The sequence below is a fragment of the Thamnophis elegans genome, chromosome 3 (genome assembly GCF_009769535.1).
Source record: "Thamnophis elegans isolate rThaEle1 chromosome 3, rThaEle1.pri, whole genome shotgun sequence".
NCBI classification, from domain to species: Eukaryota; Metazoa; Chordata; class Lepidosauria; order Squamata; family Colubridae; genus Thamnophis; species Thamnophis elegans.
The window spans coordinates 33,041,153-33,060,816 of NC_045543.1; the positions used below are offsets into that span (position 1 = coordinate 33,041,153).

The 19,664-nt window shown below is 37.9% G+C and overlaps 1 protein-coding gene across 2 annotated transcripts in view; it reads left to right on the forward strand.

Annotated features, from left to right (window-relative positions):
* Positions 1–19,664, forward strand: part of ITGB2 (integrin subunit beta 2) — a 44,956-nt gene that overhangs the window by 11,645 nt on the left and 13,647 nt on the right. For both annotated transcript variants that reach the window (XM_032214437.1, XM_032214438.1), the window contains exons 2-10: positions 5,229–5,289; positions 8,469–8,557; positions 10,949–11,129; positions 11,868–12,038; positions 13,689–13,930; positions 14,628–14,783; positions 15,938–16,033; positions 16,166–16,255; positions 18,580–18,720. In XM_032214437.1, coding sequence (XP_032070328.1) covers positions 5,229–5,289; positions 8,469–8,557; positions 10,949–11,129; positions 11,868–12,038; positions 13,689–13,930; positions 14,628–14,783; positions 15,938–16,033; positions 16,166–16,255; positions 18,580–18,720 — 1,227 coding nt within the window. The remainder of the gene's footprint in view (positions 1–5,228; positions 5,290–8,468; positions 8,558–10,948; positions 11,130–11,867; positions 12,039–13,688; positions 13,931–14,627; positions 14,784–15,937; positions 16,034–16,165; positions 16,256–18,579; positions 18,721–19,664) is intronic.

Consider the following 19,664-nt stretch of genomic DNA (forward strand, 5'->3'; position numbering starts at 1 on the left):
TTTTTAAATTTGTACTATCTAGAATGACAACACGAATATGGCTAGAATATTTTTGGGAATAAATTAACTTCTTAGAAAAGATATTCAGAAGAATTTGGTTCAGTTCTTTATATCTTGACGAAATTGTTGGCCATGAGGGCCCTCTTGGTTTCTTTCCAGGTGTTGGATAATAGTTACTTTAAAATGAAGTACAATACAAAAAAAATGACACCACTACTGTCTGGCATGAGTACATGTTATAATGACTCATATTTTTAAAATGCAAATCCAACTGTTATACAGGTTTTTCAAAGGATTTGAAGTTTTGTAACTTTATTAGTCTCATCTTAAAGCAAGGCAGACAAGAAGTGGGAATTGCAGGTCATAGTACTTTTTAAATTGTTTTTGGCCTTCAGAATTGTAAGGCATGGTGGTAATGACACCAGAAGATAGAGAAAAAACTTTTAGCTCTTTGGGAGAGGCTGTCTTTATTCAAAATATGTTTAATACATCTATTTGTGACATATTTTATCAAAATATTTTTTGTGTGAACAATTGGCCACTGAATTTCCTGCATGTAAACTTGTGAGAGAGCAGAAATATTGGTTATGTACAGCGCAGATTTTGTGGGTTTCCTCACCTTTGTAGTAAAACATGTACTGAACATATTCTGTGGCTTTTAATCCAGTCTGAGCAAGAAGGCAATTATTTGTCTAACTATAAATTATTAATATAAATATAAATTTCATTGGCTTTTTTGACATAGCAGCACACTGCTGCTTTATGCTTAATTTATGGCCTACTAGAATGCCCAAGTCCTTCTCATAGGTACAAGTAGTCCTCAACTTACAACAGTTTACTTAATGGCTGTTAAAAGTTACAATGGTACTGAAAAAAGTGACTTAAGACCATTTTTCATACTTATAACCATTGCCACATCCCCATGATTGCGTGATCAGAATTTGGACTCTTGGCAACTGGCTCATATTTAGGGATGCAATGTCCCAGGGTCATGTGATAATCTTTTGTGACCTTATGACAAGCAAAGTCAATAGGGAAGCCAGATTCACTTAACAACCATGCTACTAACTTAACAACTGCAGTGATTCACTTCACAACTGATTCACTTAACAACTGTGGCAAGAAAGATCATAAAATGAGGCAAAACTCATTTAACAAATGTATAATTTAGCAACAATTTTGGGTCAATTGTGGTCGTACATTGAGGACTACCTGTATTAATGCCAAACCAACTCCTATTTTGTATCTGTGCATTTAGTTTTTCCTGCTTAAATGCAGAACCTTACATTTTTCCCCACCAAACTGCTTTAGGCCCTAATATTCAAGTCTGTCAACATCCCTTTGAATCTTGTGCCCATCTTCTGGAGTGCCAGCAATCCCCTCCTCCCCCAGCTTTATGTTGTACAAATTTGTTCAGCATCCCTACTATACATTCATTTAAATCATTTATAAAAATGTTGAAGAGTATTTGGCTGAGGGCACAACCATTAGGTATTCCTAATGAGAAGGTAGTCCTTCTCTTTGTTAGACTAGATCAGTGGTGGGTTTCTGCTGGTTCGCACCGGCTTGGGAGAACCAGATGTTCAAATTTACCGAGCCGGTGAGAGAATGTTCCACCGGTGGACCCCGAAGTAAGTTCTGGAACGCCTGCCCCGTCCGTCTCCCGGTGCTCAGAAAAGTGTTGTGCGTGGAGGTCCCTTACTGGCAGGCAGGCATCCTAGAACCTGCCTGCCAGCAAAGGACTTAAACAGAATCACTTTTCTGAGCACGGGGAGACAGACAGTAGTTTGCACCGTCTGTCTCCCCATGCTCAGAAAAGCACTGTGTGTGGAGGTCCCTTACTGGCGGGCAGGCATCCTAGAACCTGCCTGCCAGCAAAGGACTTAAAGGGAATTGCTTTTCTGAGCTCCAGGGGACAGACAGTAGTTTGCACCGTCTGTCTCCCCGTGCTCAGAAAAGTGCTGTCCGGGGAGGTCCCTTACTGGTGGGCAGGCATCCTAGAACCTGCCTGCTAGTGCCATGCAAACTTCTCCAGTCCGCTGCATCCGAGCTGGTGAAGCGCCCACAACCGCCCGCCCGTCACCAGGGAGACAGTCAGTGCAGGTGAGCCACACAGTTGCACCGATCGCACAGGCGCTCCACCAGCTCGGGTGCAGCTGGACCAGATAAGTTTCTCTTCTCAGAAATGTCTTCTCAGCGAAGCTGTGGCAGCCTGCCTGTCCCTTTCAGGTGGGTCCCCAGGAGGGAGGAGGCCAGGGGGAGCATAAAGGGAACCGTAGCTCCTCTGTGAATGGAGGGAGAGGAAAAAAGTTGGGATTTTCCCTGCTGCAGCCTTTAAATGGCAGAGAGAAGCCAAACTCCCTCCCCCCTTCACAGAGGAGTTGCTGCTCCCTTTATGTGGATGTGTGATATTTTGCAAGGGCTGGGAAATCTCTCATGCAGTCTTTGAACAAGAAAAATGTTATTTGCATGTTAATGGGGGAAACAGATGGGCTAATTATAATCTTAAACTATTTTTGGCTTACTATACAGATAATTTAGTGCAAAGCTGTGCACAACAGTATTAGATTTCTGTAGTTTTATCTTCCTTGGTTGGTTTTGAGGAGAGCTATGGAAAGCTAAAACAAATGCTGTGTAACAAGGAAGCGTAAAACATTCCTTTTGATTCATTGGAAAATTAAAACCAAACATTATTTCAAAGGAGAGAAGTTTCATATCATGCAACTTTCATCAAAACTGTTTCACATGCCCTTAAATCTTGGCGGGGGGGGAGACAATAGTGAACATCTAGGAAGTAGGGTAGTAGTGTCAAATATCTTAGAATAATACTTTGCTGCAACTATTATAAATTGTTCAGCAATAATTTAACTAAATAATTTAATAAAAGAATTGTGCATACTATATATAAACTGTTACTTCTTAGCAGGAAGGCCAACATTTTTTTCTTTGGATTTTTCCATTTGGCTGAATTTTTCAGTACTCCAACATACTATTCTTTTTTATTGGGGATATATTTATGAATTTATTTTTTTAAGCAACAGGCCAGAACCTGTTCATATTAATAACTAGGATATCTGTTGGACATCAAACTTATTTTAAAAGTATCATTATGTAGAACTATTTTTAGTAGTCTGGATAATGGAAGAATTGCAGGAAAATATTAGATAAGATAGAAATAAGCTAAAATAGGGGTTAATCAACTTCTTGTTTCTTGCCCATGTTTTGTTACAAACTACTCTAACTGCTGCCTGGGTTTTTTTTTAGCAATAATGATTACATTGAATATAATGTTAATATATAAAATATGTGATATGATTCCAGGATCAGAGCTAGTCTATATTTGAATGGCCTGAAGGTGTGTTAACATTTAAGGAGGTTAAAGCTGCAATCTAGGAAAGGCAGTTCTTGGCCCTCTAAGTACTTGGAAAATAGACCACCTGTGAACCATATGATCGCCATATAGAAGAAAGTATGAAATAGGCTTGTATAAATCATTTGGTGGGATTTCAAAGCATTGGAAAGTTGTGGGAGTACTTTGGAACATCTGCTTCATTGACCAGATCTGGAGGAGTGCTCAAAGCCCTGTAAAATAACTTGCCAAGCTTTAGTACAAATGCTAGGACTGCATGGTGCTTTGGATTCTGTTCCAAACGAAGTACTGAAGAGAATACAAGACTGTAAATATAGTACCCCACCCACAACTGTTTAAAGTCGATATTTTATGAATCCAGGAAAAAGGTGCTGCTGCTTTAAAAAGTACCAAGTAGATGCTGTGGGCTTTACATTCCTGTATATTCAAAAACAGTGTATAGCCCTAACAAACATTATTATTTAATGAATTTAAGTTGTTGCCACTGCTTTGAAGTTAAATTCAAGTGTATGGATGCCTCTTTCTTTTCTATGTAATTTATACCTCTATCTTGACTGGGAATGCTGACATCATCTTGGCCACCCCCACCCGGTCACATGGCCGGCAAGCCACTCCCACCCGGTTAAATGGCCAGCTAGCCACTCCCACCCAGTCACAAGGCTGGCAAGCCACTCCCACAAAGCAGGTCACACCCACAGAGTAGGTTCCAAAAATTTTTGAAACCCATCACTGGACTAGATATACCCAGTTCTTGTAACCGTTCATCATATATTTTAGCCTCCAGGCCCATAATCATCTTTGTTGCTCTTCTTTGTACTCTTTCTAGAGCCTCAATCCTTTTTTGTATTGTAGTCACCAGAACTGGGTATAGTATTCAAAGTATGGTCTTACTAGTTCCAGTTCCTTAATGCTGTGTATTTTACATTCTTTAAATTAAGATAATTATTTATTAGTGTAGCCCACAGTAATTTTAATGTGACCATAACCTTAAGTCCAATTTAAAATACCGTATATACTCGAGTATAGGCCGACCCGAATATAAGCCGAGGCACCTAATTTTACCACAAAAAACTGGAAAAGTTATTGACTCGAGTATAAGCCTAGGGTGGGAAATGCAGCAGCTACCGGTAAATTTCAAAAATAAAAATAGATACCAATAATGTTTTTGAATATTTATTTCAAAGAAAAACAGTAAACTAGCGGTGTATTCAATGAAATACTTCACTCACCTCATGATGCTGATGTCCCGCTGTGATGATGATGTCCCGTGCAGCCGCGGGAGCGATGTCCCGCCTCCTATGACACACGGCACAGTGATTCCTATCATTGGATCACTGTACCAGAGGAGGTGGGACATCGCTATGTGGCTGCTTGCCATAACAAGGAGGAGGTGGGACATCGTTGCAGAGCGGCAGGAGGGGGAGGAAGGGGAATCGTAAGACAGCCCTGCATTACATTAGAACGTGAGGAGGGGGGATGGTGCGGTGCGCGCTGCACGGCAAACTGACACAGAGGGAGGGGAAACTCACAGGGGCACTGGGCCATTCACGAGTGTCACCCAGCGGCATGGCCCCGCCCATTTTTCTCCTCCATTTCGGGCAAATTTTTCACTGACTCGAGTATAAGCCGAGGCGGCTTTTTTCAGCCCAAAAAGTGGGCTGAAAAACTAGGCTTATACTCGAGTATATACAGTAGTCAACACAAGTGTAAACAAATACTATGCATCCTTCCATTTCTTTTCAGGAGTTCCTCCTCCACAAAGTATCTTCTTCCATTTATTATTTAAGTTTTAGGCCTGCGTTGTAAAGATAATTGTCTCGTTTCTTATATTTCATTGCATGCTATTTACTTTTCACAGGAGATGTTTCCTAAGTACTTCCTTTTGTTATTTGGAGCTCTGCTGCTCCTGTTTACAACAGGTAAGCTGCTTTTGCAATTACTATGCAATTCTGCCATATTGCCTCAGTCGTTAGAATAAGGAAGATGGTTAAGATCATTAAAATTAAAAAAGCCCAATTCTTTAGATTCTGCTGAAGAGTCAATATTTCCCATCACATTCTAAGAAGAAGCCACAATCCAAAACACTATTATTCAGTCATGTGGATCTCAGTTAATACTAACAGAAGCAGGAGAGAACTATGAATAGAAGAGCAGGATTATCCTAGAGAAAATCCATATGTTCCATCTGAAGTGTTTTCCAGACTTCTTTCAAAGGCAGTCAAACATGCTGTATCTCTTGATGAATTCAGAGAGCAATGGGCATCAACTATGTTGTAGACACATATCTCCAAAACTACTGTATTCAACATTTTCCATGTGTACAGGTAGTCCTTGCTTAATGATGGTAACTGACACTGGAAGTTCTATTACTAAGCAATGCAATCATAAAGAATATGACTGCATCACTTAGAAAAAGCAATCTTGATAGTCCCAGCAAAAAAATATGTATCATTAAGTGAGGAGTTCAACTTGTCACTTCCTGCAGGCTTCCCACAAACAAAAGTCAAGGGGAAGTCATTTGAAAGTTGCAAGTCCCAGGTGGCTCATAAGGTGGCCTGAGAATGGGTACAATATGGAGTGAGGCAGGGGGTACTTTAGTGAGTGCATATAAACTGGGGAAGGGTACTGCAGTACCGCACCAGGTGTGTGCAAGCTGTGCACATGCTATTGTCAGGGTCAAATCAAAATATGGGTTGTTACTTGGAAACCTGACATTAGCACCATGCAAGTACATGTGGGTTGGGGAGAGGATGTTGCGGCAAAAGTACACTGCAGAGTATGAGATCCCTGGGGTCTCAAATCATAACTACGACTAAGACTAACTCAGCACCATGGCAACTTCAAATGGTTACTGAACAACTGGTTGTTAACTCAGGAGTAACTTTGCTAATATTCTCTCAGTGGCTGGTTTTAAAGTAGAATAAAATATGAATTAAAATATAAGAATGAAGATGTGGCATAAAAGGGACAGTTAGAAGCTTGCTTAAAGGGACAGGGAAATGTTATCAGCCTCTAACAACAGGATGTTCTAGCCAATGTTCCTATGTCAAAAGTCCAAACCACAAGGTTCAGATAAAGTTCGTTAATGACACATAGTCCATACCTTTAACAAAAGGAGAAGTAAGATCCTCATCTACTTATAAGACTTTCCCCTGAAAATAACCAATAAGAAATGAGTTAAGTATTTCTGTGTTGCGCTGCTTTTGAGAATGTATAAGAACATGTGCTTTGATAATGAAGGTTATTCAGAATTTGCAATGTTAGCCATTTTGCTAACTTTCTGAACCTGGCTGCCAAATAAACTTTTCTTGTATGCTGAGAAGTCTAAAGCCTGTCACTTTCTGCAACGGTTTGAGTATTCAAGAAATGAAGATAGCTCTGACAGCTACGTTACCATCTAATGAACAAATTCTTCCAGATAATGTCATGGAGCAATTAACACATTCTTCACTTGATGCACTTTAGGCAACACTGTTGCTGATTATGTTTGCATCAGGATATAATTCAGAGAGAAGGGCAAAGAATTTGCTTAATTTCCCCTTTACATGGATACTTCAGGGTGAGTGAGTTTTGAGAGGGTGATTTTAGCTGTGAAGTTGGCTGATTTGAAAATGTTATTCCAAATGTGCATCTTGTCTTCGACTTACTTCACAGGTGTCATACCGTATATGGTCAAAATGGTTATCAGTATCTTACCTAACCACCTTACTCAAAATGTGAAGGAAACGGGCCTCTCTAACATTAGAAAAACACTGAAGCTAGTGAAAATTCCTTAACCCCAGCTCAAGCTTTTAACCCTGGTGAATCTTTTGCATGCAAAATAATGAAGAATGTTAATAAAATTTGTGGATGGATTCTACTACTTTGCCTGCCATGAAAATTATGAGTATTAGAAATCTACCCATAAAAAAGATGGAGAAATCTTTTCATTGTACATAGAAACAGAAATCTGTTCCTCTCACTGGAAAACCCTATCATGTCACAAACATGATTCCAGCAAATTATGTTCTGCTTCTTTATGGCATATATAGAGTTTTTTAAGGCGGGTACAGGTTGCTTCCTCATTGACCAAATATCAGAAGCTGAGGGAAAACTTCCATTAATTACTCTCCTTGACATGGGGTGGCTATGGCTGGGGAGCAGTAGAGCTTGGATAGATTGCTAGATTGCTTCCCTGCGCAGCCTGCTGACCACCGCTGTTGTTTAAGAACATTAATATGATACAGTTGCATGGATCTTTGATTTTCCTGATAAAATAAAGGTACTATATTTCATGACTTGGTTTTAGATATTTTTTCTTATGAACTAGAAAAGCTTATTTTGCCTTCTTTGACACAGTGTTCAGCTCCACCATAACCCAGTGTTGCAAATGGTGGAGTGGAAGGTCAACTTCCTTTACTGCAATATCTCCAAATGTAGTATACAAACAGGTTTTTTGGATTTTTCAGGAGGTTGCTAGGAGGCAGGGTGGTGGCTGAGGTAGGTAGTCTTGTTCCAGTCTCAAAGCAAAGATTGCACATATAGGTTCACAGGGCCATAAAAGAAAAAAAACCGCCATCTCATTACAGCTGGTCCCTGATTTACAACCATTCTTTAATGATTGTTCAAATTTACCATGGAACTGAAAAAGTGACTTATGACCATTTTTTCACTTATGACCATTACAGCATCCTCATGGTCATGAGATCAAAATTTGTGCACTTGGCAAATGGCATGCATTTATGATAATTGTACTGTCCCAGGGTCATGTAACCTCCCCAGTTGGCTTCTCTCAAGCAAAGTAAATGAGGGGAAAGAGATTCATAAATGAATCATGACCGTATGATTCATTTAACATCTGAAGTGATTCGCTTAACAATTGTGGCAGAAAAGGTTGTAAAATGGGGCAAAACTCACTTAACAATAATTTCTGGCTCAGTTGTGATCCTAAGTTGAGGGCTTAGAACAGTTGGAGTTTGGGGCAACTAGTAAAATGCATTTTCAGGTTGTAAGTTGCTGCCAAGGTGAGCTATTTTCATATCTGTGGAGATTCAGGGTACTTCAACTTCGTATGTTGTTATGTCTCTTTTATAACATTTTCTTCTTCTTCTTTCTTAAGCATTTTCTCTCCGATGTACCAAATACAATGTAAAAACATGTCAGGACTGCATTGAGTCTGGCCCTGGTTGTGCTTGGTGCAAGAAACGGGTAGGTGTGTGGTTTTTTTTTTAAAGAAAGAGAAACAAAATACAAAATCTTACATTTTAAAGTGTCTTTCAGATGTCTTTTTAAAATTTGTTCCTTTCAATTGTCATTGGGTGTTTGGGGTTGCTTTTTGATTTTTTGCTTTGGGTGGAAACTTTTGCTCACATCAAATTATAAAAACACTTGTTGCTGCTGTCAGTGCTCTCAAAAAAGAAAATATTACCTTGAAAATACTAAAAAAAAATTGTATCTTTATTTTAACCTTCTCTGACTCATCTCTCAAAATACTACTTTACTGGGGTTAAAGGAAACAAAGCATACTGTAATGTTCTTTCTTATAGCTGCTAGTAATGGAACTCAAATCCAGGAAGCCCCCACTGGCACTTGCACAACTGAATTGATCTGCCCAGGATCAATTCTCAATGGAAAATCAAATGGGTCGCCGAATGGCCAGTTATAGGAAGACATATAAATGACCCCAGAAAACAGGTGCCAGGCTTTGAACTACCACATCCACAACTGATAATCTTGAATAGGATTTACACACCACATGGTGTCTGCCGGATTCTCTGTATAAATGAGGCATAATATCCTCCCCTCAGTGTCCCACGTCAAACTGTAGATCACACAGTGGCTAGCTGAAAGCTGAGGGCATATATTGGTCCAGCATCAGATATTTTTAATATAAACAATGCTGCGCTTCAATGGTTAGATGGCAACATTGATATTTGAACATAGATCTCTTTGTGATTTATATTTTATTGGGTTCTATTAATCTATGGTAGTTGAAATGTTAATTTATATTTTTAGTCCATGTATGATATGCCATACACTAAATAAATAAATAACACTAATGAAACCAATGGATTGATAGAATTTCAGATGGAAAGAGTTACAGTTACCATGAGCATTTCTATATCCTCAATACTCAAACTTTCCTTAGATAATCCACTGTAGGATTTTGTGCATCTGCAGCAATTATGGTTTTGGGTTCAGAAAACAAATGCTTACCATAGTTAGTTCCTAGAGGGCAGAAATAACTATAACTAATTTGAGTACATTTCTATATTGTACTTTTTTCCCCAATCTTTCCTTACATTCACACCTAATGTTAATCCCAAGGAAAGAATGCATGCACAAACCACAACAAGCATACAGAAATAAATGTTGTTAAAATGAGGGATCAATTTTCCCTCTTATTGTGGAACATAATTAAATTTTGATTGGGTACTGTCTTCATACTCAAAATGCACTACAATATAAATATGTTTGTGTTTACAGTGCTTTAGGTATTCTGATTTGGTGGTGTAAATGCTAGGGAAACAGAACGTATGGAAAATCTGTAAGGTTCTTGTAATTCTCGTCCATTTTTAGTTTCCCCAGTAAAAAGTGGAATTACAAGGAAGATATTAAAAATAGGCATTATTGATTCCAGAAAGAATAATTATATTCAAAGGTCTTGTAAAAGGCTATTCTCAATAGACCAAAGAAATAATAATTGTTTTCTGCACACTTGGTATTTTAGCATAAATCCCATACATTTATATTTTCAACTACTTCTGATCATGCCCATCAAGGCTTTGGTAAATCGAAGATTCTAAACCATTTTTTACAAGAGAAAAATAAAAATAGCTCAGTCATACTGGAGCCATTGCAGAATTTCTTGCTAATGATATCAGCCAGTTTTTGGCAAATTTTGGCCAGTCTGTCAAAAGGGAAACATTTGGCATTAGCCCAATTTGGCATGCCTATGTTATTCTATGCAATTTAGGATATCTGAGGTATAGGTTTGCAAGGCAACATACTATTGACCACACCTCACTGACCAGGAGGCAGATGCAGAGGACCAATATATTCCATAAATTAGGCTAGATGAAAAAGCACCCTCGAATAATGCAATCTCATCCCACTTCTTTATTGTTATCAAGGAAACTATATAGCCAAATCATTAAGTTCTAAGAACTGAGTTCAACTTGAAGTAGGTACTATGTTCATATTGCTGTGAAATACCAAGTGGATTAATTATTATTTAAGAAATAAATAGTCCCAATTCTACAAGTATTTCAAAGGCATGGCTCTTTGCTCAGATTTGATGAAAATAATTGACATCCATTTACTTTGTTTCTCTTGTTCCTATCTGGGTTTGTTTCTCTGCCATCATGTTTTGTAGTTTTATGCTTTTTTGTACTGTTACTTGTTTTTTAAATGTTTTAAATATTGGTGAACTGCCCATAGTTGCTGGGATGATGATAATGATCATAATAATGATGATGATTGTAAGATGTACACCCTTTAACAATGAAATATTATTTTCCTCTATCTGAAATATATTAGGTCCACCCAATATCTCAAGCTTATTAATTGTTTTTATGTTTTGATTGTTATGAAACATAGAATTTCACAAAAGCAGGGGAACCAGATTCAGTTCGATGTGACACAAAGCAGCAGCTCCTTGAGAAGGGATGTGAAGGAAATATTATTTTCCCAGAAAACTTTATTGACCCAGTTTCTTCTGCTCAATCAAACACAAAGAAACAAATCTACCCAGAGGTGGTGCGATTGCATCTAAGACCAGGTATCTCAGAATCTGAACCCTCAAATTAGAAATTTAGGAAATGGCTAAAAGGATGATTGCAATTTTAGGATAGGAAGCATATGACACATGTGACTTTTCCCACCTCTTATCAGGCATTTTTAAAATAGAAAATTAGTATGATCCCACTTTTGATTTTTTTTCTTACCCAAAACCTATGTTTAGACAACATGACTAACTATATTTTCCAAGGCAATTAATTCACCATGATAATTCATGATAATTCGAATGATAATTCAGACTAACTTCAATTCTATTGATTTCAATTTTTTACTTTAAAATTTCCTACTTTTCACCATAATAAAACACCATATGCATCTCTCAAAATATTTATGTCAGATCTGAGTATCGCATATAAACGTATGCAAATAAAAGAGAATGTGAGGTATGTGTTTGTGTGTGTGTGTGTGCACGCGCATGCTTTCTGTTTCTCTACCAAATATTTCATATTCCCCTTTCATTCTGTGCGTTTTTCACTTTGCTCCTCTGCTCCTACCCTCACAAACTCTACTAGTTAACTTCAGTGGTGCCTTCTTTATCATTCTGCCACAATTTGACCACTATGTTGATATATTCTGCCCTTTCATGTACTTTCATCGGTTTCTCACATATCTCACAATCTACTTACCCTACAGTCTCCTAGTTCAGAAAAGCATCACTAGCTTTGTGAGATGAGGTAAAATTGGAGCAGATGTTCAACATCTTCTCTTTTATCAATAGAACAACCTGCTGTTTTTAATGTGACATTCCAGCGTGGAGAAGATTACCCAATAGATCTCTATTATTTGATGGACCTCTCATTCTCTATGGCTGATGATCTGCAAACAGTGAAGAAATTAGGAGGAGATCTCCTTAAAGCTCTCCAGGGTATTACCAAACGAGCTCGGATAGGTATGTACATTATTCTAAAATATGCAACTGTCTTCTATCACTTTAGCTGATCTTAAAAAACATCTTAATAAGAAACATACTGGTACTCAACTAGTGCTCAATAAGACACCACTCTGGAACTCTACGGCTGTTGACATTACAAAAATATATTCCAAGTGGTGATAGCACAAATGGCTTAATATTATTGATAAGAAAATGGCATGGCAGTGTCCATGAGTGACCAAGAACTAAGATTGACATAATTCTTATTTTTTCAAGTGTTTCCAGCTACTAAGATTCCACTGAGATATTCTATACTATGAGATGTATTTATCATATCTCAATTGACATCTCTTAATTTTGCAAGAAATAGCCATTTTCAGAATTTTAACATTAGATGAAAATATATTTTATAGCAAGCTTTCCTTTCTTTTGATTTGTGGGAATAAATGAGAGTAGGATTCTGGTGCAATAATTCTGTAAGGAAGGTGTACATTATTTGGAGTTTTCTGGATTAGGGGCCTTCTATGCTACTATAGTTTCCACTCTTCAAGCCCTCAAATTTGGTCTCACAATGGTCTGCACTTGTCCCCATTTCAACCATTTTGAATAACCACCAAGGGTAACCAAAGAAAATGAGAGGGAATAGTATTCTGGTGGCAAGAGTGCCAAATCAACTACTTAATGGCACTGCATGTACTTGCCCCATCCTCACCTCAGAAGGATTATCTCCACAGTGAATAATAAGGTATATCCCTGGGTGAAACGCCCAGTGTGACAATACCAAGATTTGTAATTTGTCAGCAATGGAGTAGTGGAAATATCAAAAGGAAGCCAGCCTGCCTCAAGCACCAAAGAGCTCCAACATTGCAATTTGTAAGTGGAAGTGACATTTGGGCTGGAAAAATACAGTGGCATGATAATATTGAGAGATCAGCACTGAAGTCTTTTGAGATAACTTTAAAAATCTCCTCCTTGCATTGTGCTGCAAACCAAGGTTCTACAAATAAGCTACAGGTTGAGAGAATTTAAGAAAGTGTTCCTCATACTACTAAATGAAATAGTGGAATTCACTTTTCCATGCTATGCTGAGAGCCTTCGACTTAAATGGTTTTAAAAGAATATTAGATAATTCATGGAGGATAAACCTACAAATGGTTGGTAGATATTATATGCCTTTTCCAGGAGTTAGCGTGGATTTGAATATCTGTTATCCTCATGTCCTTCTCTTAGATGTCCAATGAGATTTGACTGACTGTTGCAAGAAACAGAATGCTTGGCTAGGTAGGCCCTTAGTGCAGTCTAACCAAGCTCTTCTTAAGACAATTGGTATCTCCAAAACAAGTCTTTGAAGGACAAAAGTTAGTAGAAAATGAGAGGGAATAGTATTTCTAAGTGAAGGGAAAAGCATCATATCATTTCTGTTTTGCACAACAGCTGTGTACAAGGAAAATAGCTATTCCTTTACAAAAGATAAGATAAATATATATTTATCCAAATGTATCTGATTATTAAAGAATAATCCTTTATAATTTTAATAATTGTATGCATAGTCCTATTTTTCCCTATAATTTTATTTTTAATGATATTTTCCTGAAGTGGTTTATGGTTCTCCCATACCCACATTTATATTGAACAAGGTTGACTACTTTTCCTTAATATTTCCTTTAGGTTTTGGTGCCTTTGTGGATAAGACTGTCTTGCCATTTGTAAACACCCATCCAAAGAAGCTCCAGAATCCATGCCCAACCACAGAAATCAAGTGCCAGCCACCATTTGCTTTTAGGCATGTGCTTAGCCTCACTGATGATGTACAGAGTTTTCAAGAAGAAGTAGGGAAGCAGAACATATCAGGGAATCTTGATGCGCCAGAAGGAGGACTTGATGCCATGATGCAGGCTGCTGTCTGTGAGGTAAGTCCCACTACTGTATAGAAATAGAATTGATTAAGGAACTTTTTGGGTTAAAAATGGAAGATGGTTTCATTAATTTATTATTTCCAGTATATGCTACTTTTCCACAAATTCTATACAAATGATTTTTCTGTTCAGGCCCATATAAATGCTGCTATTGACATGACACTAGTTATTAAAACTAATATTTGTCTTCTGCCTGGGCTGATTTTTCACCTGAAATGAACTAAAAGAAGCCAAAATATTTGACTTCAAATATCATGTCTTTAAGGCTTCTTAAGATTATGACATTAACAGCATAAAAATTATTAGAAAGTAAATTCTTTTTATGGTACCTGAGATGGGGTTGCTCTGTTCTTGGTTTAAACAAACACACTAGCTGAGTCAACTAAGGAGTTTTGGGAAGTAAAATGCCTCACTTTTTTTTCATATCTCTGCCACTAAATCCAGCCTTGGGGTAAGTCAGGAAAAATAAATTTTCACGAAGAATACTTTTGGTGGAAGATATCAGGAAGGAAAATGCTGAATATCCTTCCTTAGCAGCCGGACAGGTACCTGTTAAAGCTGTGACACTAAATAGGCTTGCCTGTTTTAGATAAAAAAAATGATTGATTCATCATGTTCCTTTCTGCATCAATGATTTTGTAAATTTTTATAATTTCTACTGCTTTAAAATTTGTTTTGCTTTAAAATCCAGAATATAATTGGCTGGAAGAATGTGACTCGCTTATTGGTCTACACAACAGATGATGGTTTTCATTTTGCTGGGGATGGTAAGCTTGGAGCCATCTTAACACCTTTTGATGGACAATGTCACTTGGAAGACAATATGTACAAAAAAAGCAACGAATATGTAAGTATACAAGTAGCTGTCAGCTAGCACTGCTATATAATAAAGTTTTCTTTTTCAATCTAGAAGTAGACTTGAAAACAGCAGCTGGCCTGCACTATTTGCCCTCTAGAAATGAGAATCAAGATGCCAATCATTTTGACAATAAAAACATCATTTACCAAATTATTTGCAATCCAATAAGCAATAATTATATTAAGAGCAATATTTTATATTGTTTTATTTGCATCTAATTACACAATTGTATATATATTTATTTCTATTATATATTTAGAGTAATATGTACTGTACTTGTACCTCCATGTATGCACACACACACACCAACATACAAAGTGTGCTGCCTACAAGAAATCCATGGAATAAAAAAGAACAAACAAAACATTAAAATGTAGTAAGGCTATAAACATGTCAACAATTATTATAAAGAAGACGTGCCAAACTTGTGTGAACACAGAAGCTATTTGTGTTCATTAAAGCTGTACAGGATTTTTCAGGCTTCCCTTCTGGAAGCCTGGGGGAAAAAATGAGTGGCTTTAATGAATAGCTGAAAGTGGCTGCTCTGTCCGCAGCACTTACTTCTTCTAAGCCCTATGAACAGTAAGCAAGCCCACTACAAACTCATTGTTCTGTTGGCCGTCCCATAACCCCTTTTGAAGAAAGGATGGCAAATGACAGAAGACCTTGATTGTTTAGGCAAGAGTAGTGAGGGTCAGATTCTCAGAGTGATCATCTGTAAACCAAGAGGTCTCATAATCTGATCTTCTGTTACTCAAAGCCAGGATTGCTCTCAGAGTGATGCTGCTTGAACTACCAGTCACATGACATGGTGCAAAAGAGAGACAGAATAAAATAGTGGAATGCAATAGGGCATCCATACAATTATGAATGCAGTAAGTAAGCATTCAGCAATTATTCCATTTTTTTCTATCTCAGTGGGCTTTTGTGGCAAGAAAAAGTGGGAGGAGAAAAACAAGTGGGAAAATATAAGAGTTGTACAATGGTAAGTAAACAATACCTGTATGGCCCAAATTAAAATAATTCAGGCTGAGACTGAAGAAGGGTGGTTTCCTGTCCAAAAGCTAAGTCAGAATTGGTGAATGGGTTAGATTATCATCTGTGTTGAACTGAGTTGTCACACCATTTTCTTGGTTCCATAGGATTATCCTTCTGTTGGTCAGTTGATACAAAAACTTAAAGAAAAGAAAATCCAGCCCATTTTCGCTGTTACCAGAAGAGTCTATGATACATATGAAGTAAGTAAATCTCCAATAAAATAGAAGATTTTATAAATTGTGTCACATGAACAAAGCAAATGTTATTATGGTATCATGCTGCATGAAAGCTCATAAGATAATGCTTTTGGCATATTTGTTTTTTACTGGTAGAAACTGAGCAAGATGATACCCAAGTCTGCTGTAGGACAACTGCAGGAGGATTCAAATAATATAGTTCAACTCATCCAGGGTGCTTATAATGTAAGTGTTATTAATAGTATTATCTTACTTAAGTCCACTTCTAGCTCATAGGCTAGTATATATGATTTCTGGAAGCTGCCTGCAGCTCAACACATGTCTCTAGTCATTACTGACTTCCAAGCAGGCTGACAACCTACTTACTTACTGGCAAGCTGCAGAAGATCATTCTTGCAGTGAAGAAACAGAAAATCTTGTGGTTTCTCATTTTCTCCCAGTCTAGTTCTGGGAGACTAATATATTTTGTCAGTGTTGGGAATTTTAAAATAAAAACATAATAGCTTCCCCTTCCCTCCCCATCTAAGAGCTTAAAGTTAGTCTATGTATGCATAGGAAGTTCTTTTTTAAAAATAAAATGTGTATTGTTTTTGAAATAACAATAAAAAAGAAAAGGAACAAATCCAAAATGATATGCATTACTATATCAAAAGGCTGCATAAACAAATACATAATAAATGCTTAAAATAAATACAAAAACATAACAGAAAAAGCTAAAGTAAAGAGCTACAATTCTCTATGTAATTATTTAATACAAACATTATTTGTATTGGATAATTGTAGTATATATGTGGGGTGTGTGTAAGGAAGATCTATGTGTGGATTTGCATGCATCCATCATGCATAGGTGCGGCCCCAAATAATTTGGTGTGGCCCTTGCAGCGAAAAAGAGTGCTAAATCAGCTATTTATTTAACCCCTTTGAAATATATTTAAATTCCTAAGAAAGTATCAGCAGAAGAAATAAAAGCAAAACAACTGTTGACTACGATAGCTGTAGCTGAGCTGATCATTTTGCTTGCCAGGCCAGAGAATAATACATTCATTACAGGGAGAGAAAATCCAGCCATCTTCCAGAAAAAAAAAATGTTGCTGTGACTGCCTCTTGGTTTGGGAGACTACTACTTAGTGTAAGAAAGTAGCAGTCAGCTCAGGGGTGGGTTCCTGCCAGTTCTAACCTCTTCTATAGAAGAAGTTCCACAAATCTACAGTGCCATTTAGAACCGGTTCCAGTTCCCTCACCCTCCCTGTCCACACATCATCAAGATGAAGAGCGAGAGGAGGAATTCTGGGAGTTGAAGTCCACAAGTCTTAAAGCTGTCAAGTTTGAACACCCTGGGTTTTTTTTCCTAAAGGTTTAGAGGTGCAAGGGTCTTGTAATTGACAGCTTTAAGACTTGCACACTTCAATGCCAAAAGTTCATGAGCCAACATGACTGGAGGAGGAATTCTGGGAGTTGAAATCCACAAGTCTTAAAGCTGTCAAGTTTGAACACCCCTGGGGTTCTTTTTTCTAAAGGTTTAGGGGTGTAAAGATCTTGTAACTTGACAGCTTTAAGACTTGCGTGCTTCAAATGCCAGAATTTCTGAGCCAACATTTTTGTTGCTAAACAAGAGCATTGTTAAGTGAGTTTCACCACATTTTACAAGTTGGCCATGTCCACCCAGTCACATGGCCAGCAAGCCACTCCCACCCAGTCACATGGCTGGAAAGCCACTCCCACAAAGCAGGCCACACCTACAGAAGAGGTTCTAAAAAAATTTGAAACCCACCACTGCTGAGCCTGCAATACTGCATTCTAATCACTGTGCCACCACGGAGTAGATATATATGTACCACTTTGATGGGAAGGTAACAGCATTCTGTGAGCCTTTGGTATATAGCCATGCTGGCCACATGACCACGAAAGTGTCTTGGGACAACACTGGCTTTCTCGACCAAGAAACAAAGATGAGCTCTGCACCCTAGAATCAGACACAACTGGACAGGGAAACCTTTACCTTTACCTTATAACACGGGTGTTGAATTTGATTGTGTCATGGGCTGGATCCAGAGGTGGTATTCAGCAAGTTCTGACTTGTACTGGAGAACCGGTAGCGGAAATTTTGAGTAATTTGGAGAACCAGTAAATACCACCTCTGACTGGCCCCGCCCCAATCTATTCTCTGCCTCCTGAGTCCCAGCTGATTGGGAGGGAATGGGAATTTTGCAGTAACCTTCTCCTGGATGGGGAGGGAATGGAGATTTTACAATATCCTTCCCCTGCCACGCCCACCAAGCCACACCCACAGAACCGGTAGTAAAAAAAAATTGAATCCCACCACTGAGTCCGCTGTATCAGTGGATCATCAGTGGACCATCACTTACAATAAGATATGTCTTCAAAATGAGAGACACCAAAATTCTTTGGAGTTGATTAATTTTATTTTTATTCTATATGTAAGAAGTGTATCATTTTGAACTTAATAATATCCTGTTTTTCTTCCTCTGAATGCAGTAATAAGACACTGCTTCTAGTCTTTCATCAAGTTTATTTTTATTTCATTTTAGGATTTATCTTCCAAAATTATTTTAGAACACAGCTCTGTGCCAAGCTCTATCAAAATCTCATACGATTCCTTCTGCCTTAATCAAATACATACAAAGAACCAAGAAAAAGGGGAATGTGACAATGTAAAAATAAATGATAAGGTAGGTGGTAACTCATACATTGTTTCTGTTGAAAAGTATTTTGACTGTAGTGTACATGGAAAGAAAAGGCTAGTTTCTCCATTACCAGAAGCATTTATGTCCAAAAAGTTTTTCATTTATTTACATGCTAATGTATTTTGTAAGCCTGTTCCCGAAAGCTAAAGATTCCATTGAAAACTTTTTTTTCTTTGAACTTAAAAGATACTATGCTCCACTCAAATCCTTCCCATTCCTTCTTTTAAAAAAAACCAATGAAATTGACATAAAATTGTGGGACCCCCTTTCTTAAACGATATGCCTGAATCCAAGGGACAGATTCTTGACAGAATGTTACATCTGGAGACAATCTTCATTGAAGTTGCTTTTGTATACATTTAGTGCAGAGGTGGGTTGCTGCTGGTCTCTCCCTCCCTCCCTCCCTCCCTCCCTCCCTCCCTCTCTCTCTCTCTCTCTCTCTCTCTCTCATCGGTTACTAGGAGATCATTCTCTGCTTACTTGTATGAGGGTCCAAACACAGGAAGCATACTATCTCCATAGATCTTCAACTTTGTAAGTGGCCCATTGAGACAGATGTACCTCTAGAAAGATAGTCTTGTAATGTATTGTAAACAGGAATGACAATAATGTTCAACTTCAGCCCACATGCAAGGCCAATAGAAATAATCTCTTACTAACTTAAAAGTTCTCTCTGGTCCCAAATCACCATGGTCATCATGTAAATCATCGAGCACTGTCTCTCTATGCTTTTCAGGTGGAAACAATTGCCATTTATCTTCAGAACTATCTTAGGGGACACCACATTGTATAGTTGCAATTGATCCCATTCTTTATGCAACAGTTGGGCTTCCTTCAGTAAATCGGTCAGCAAAAATGTCAGCTGGTCACTCTTTAGGGCCTTCATAGTCAAGTCGTACAAGGAGGTCTTCAGCTTGATCCTTCCTCAA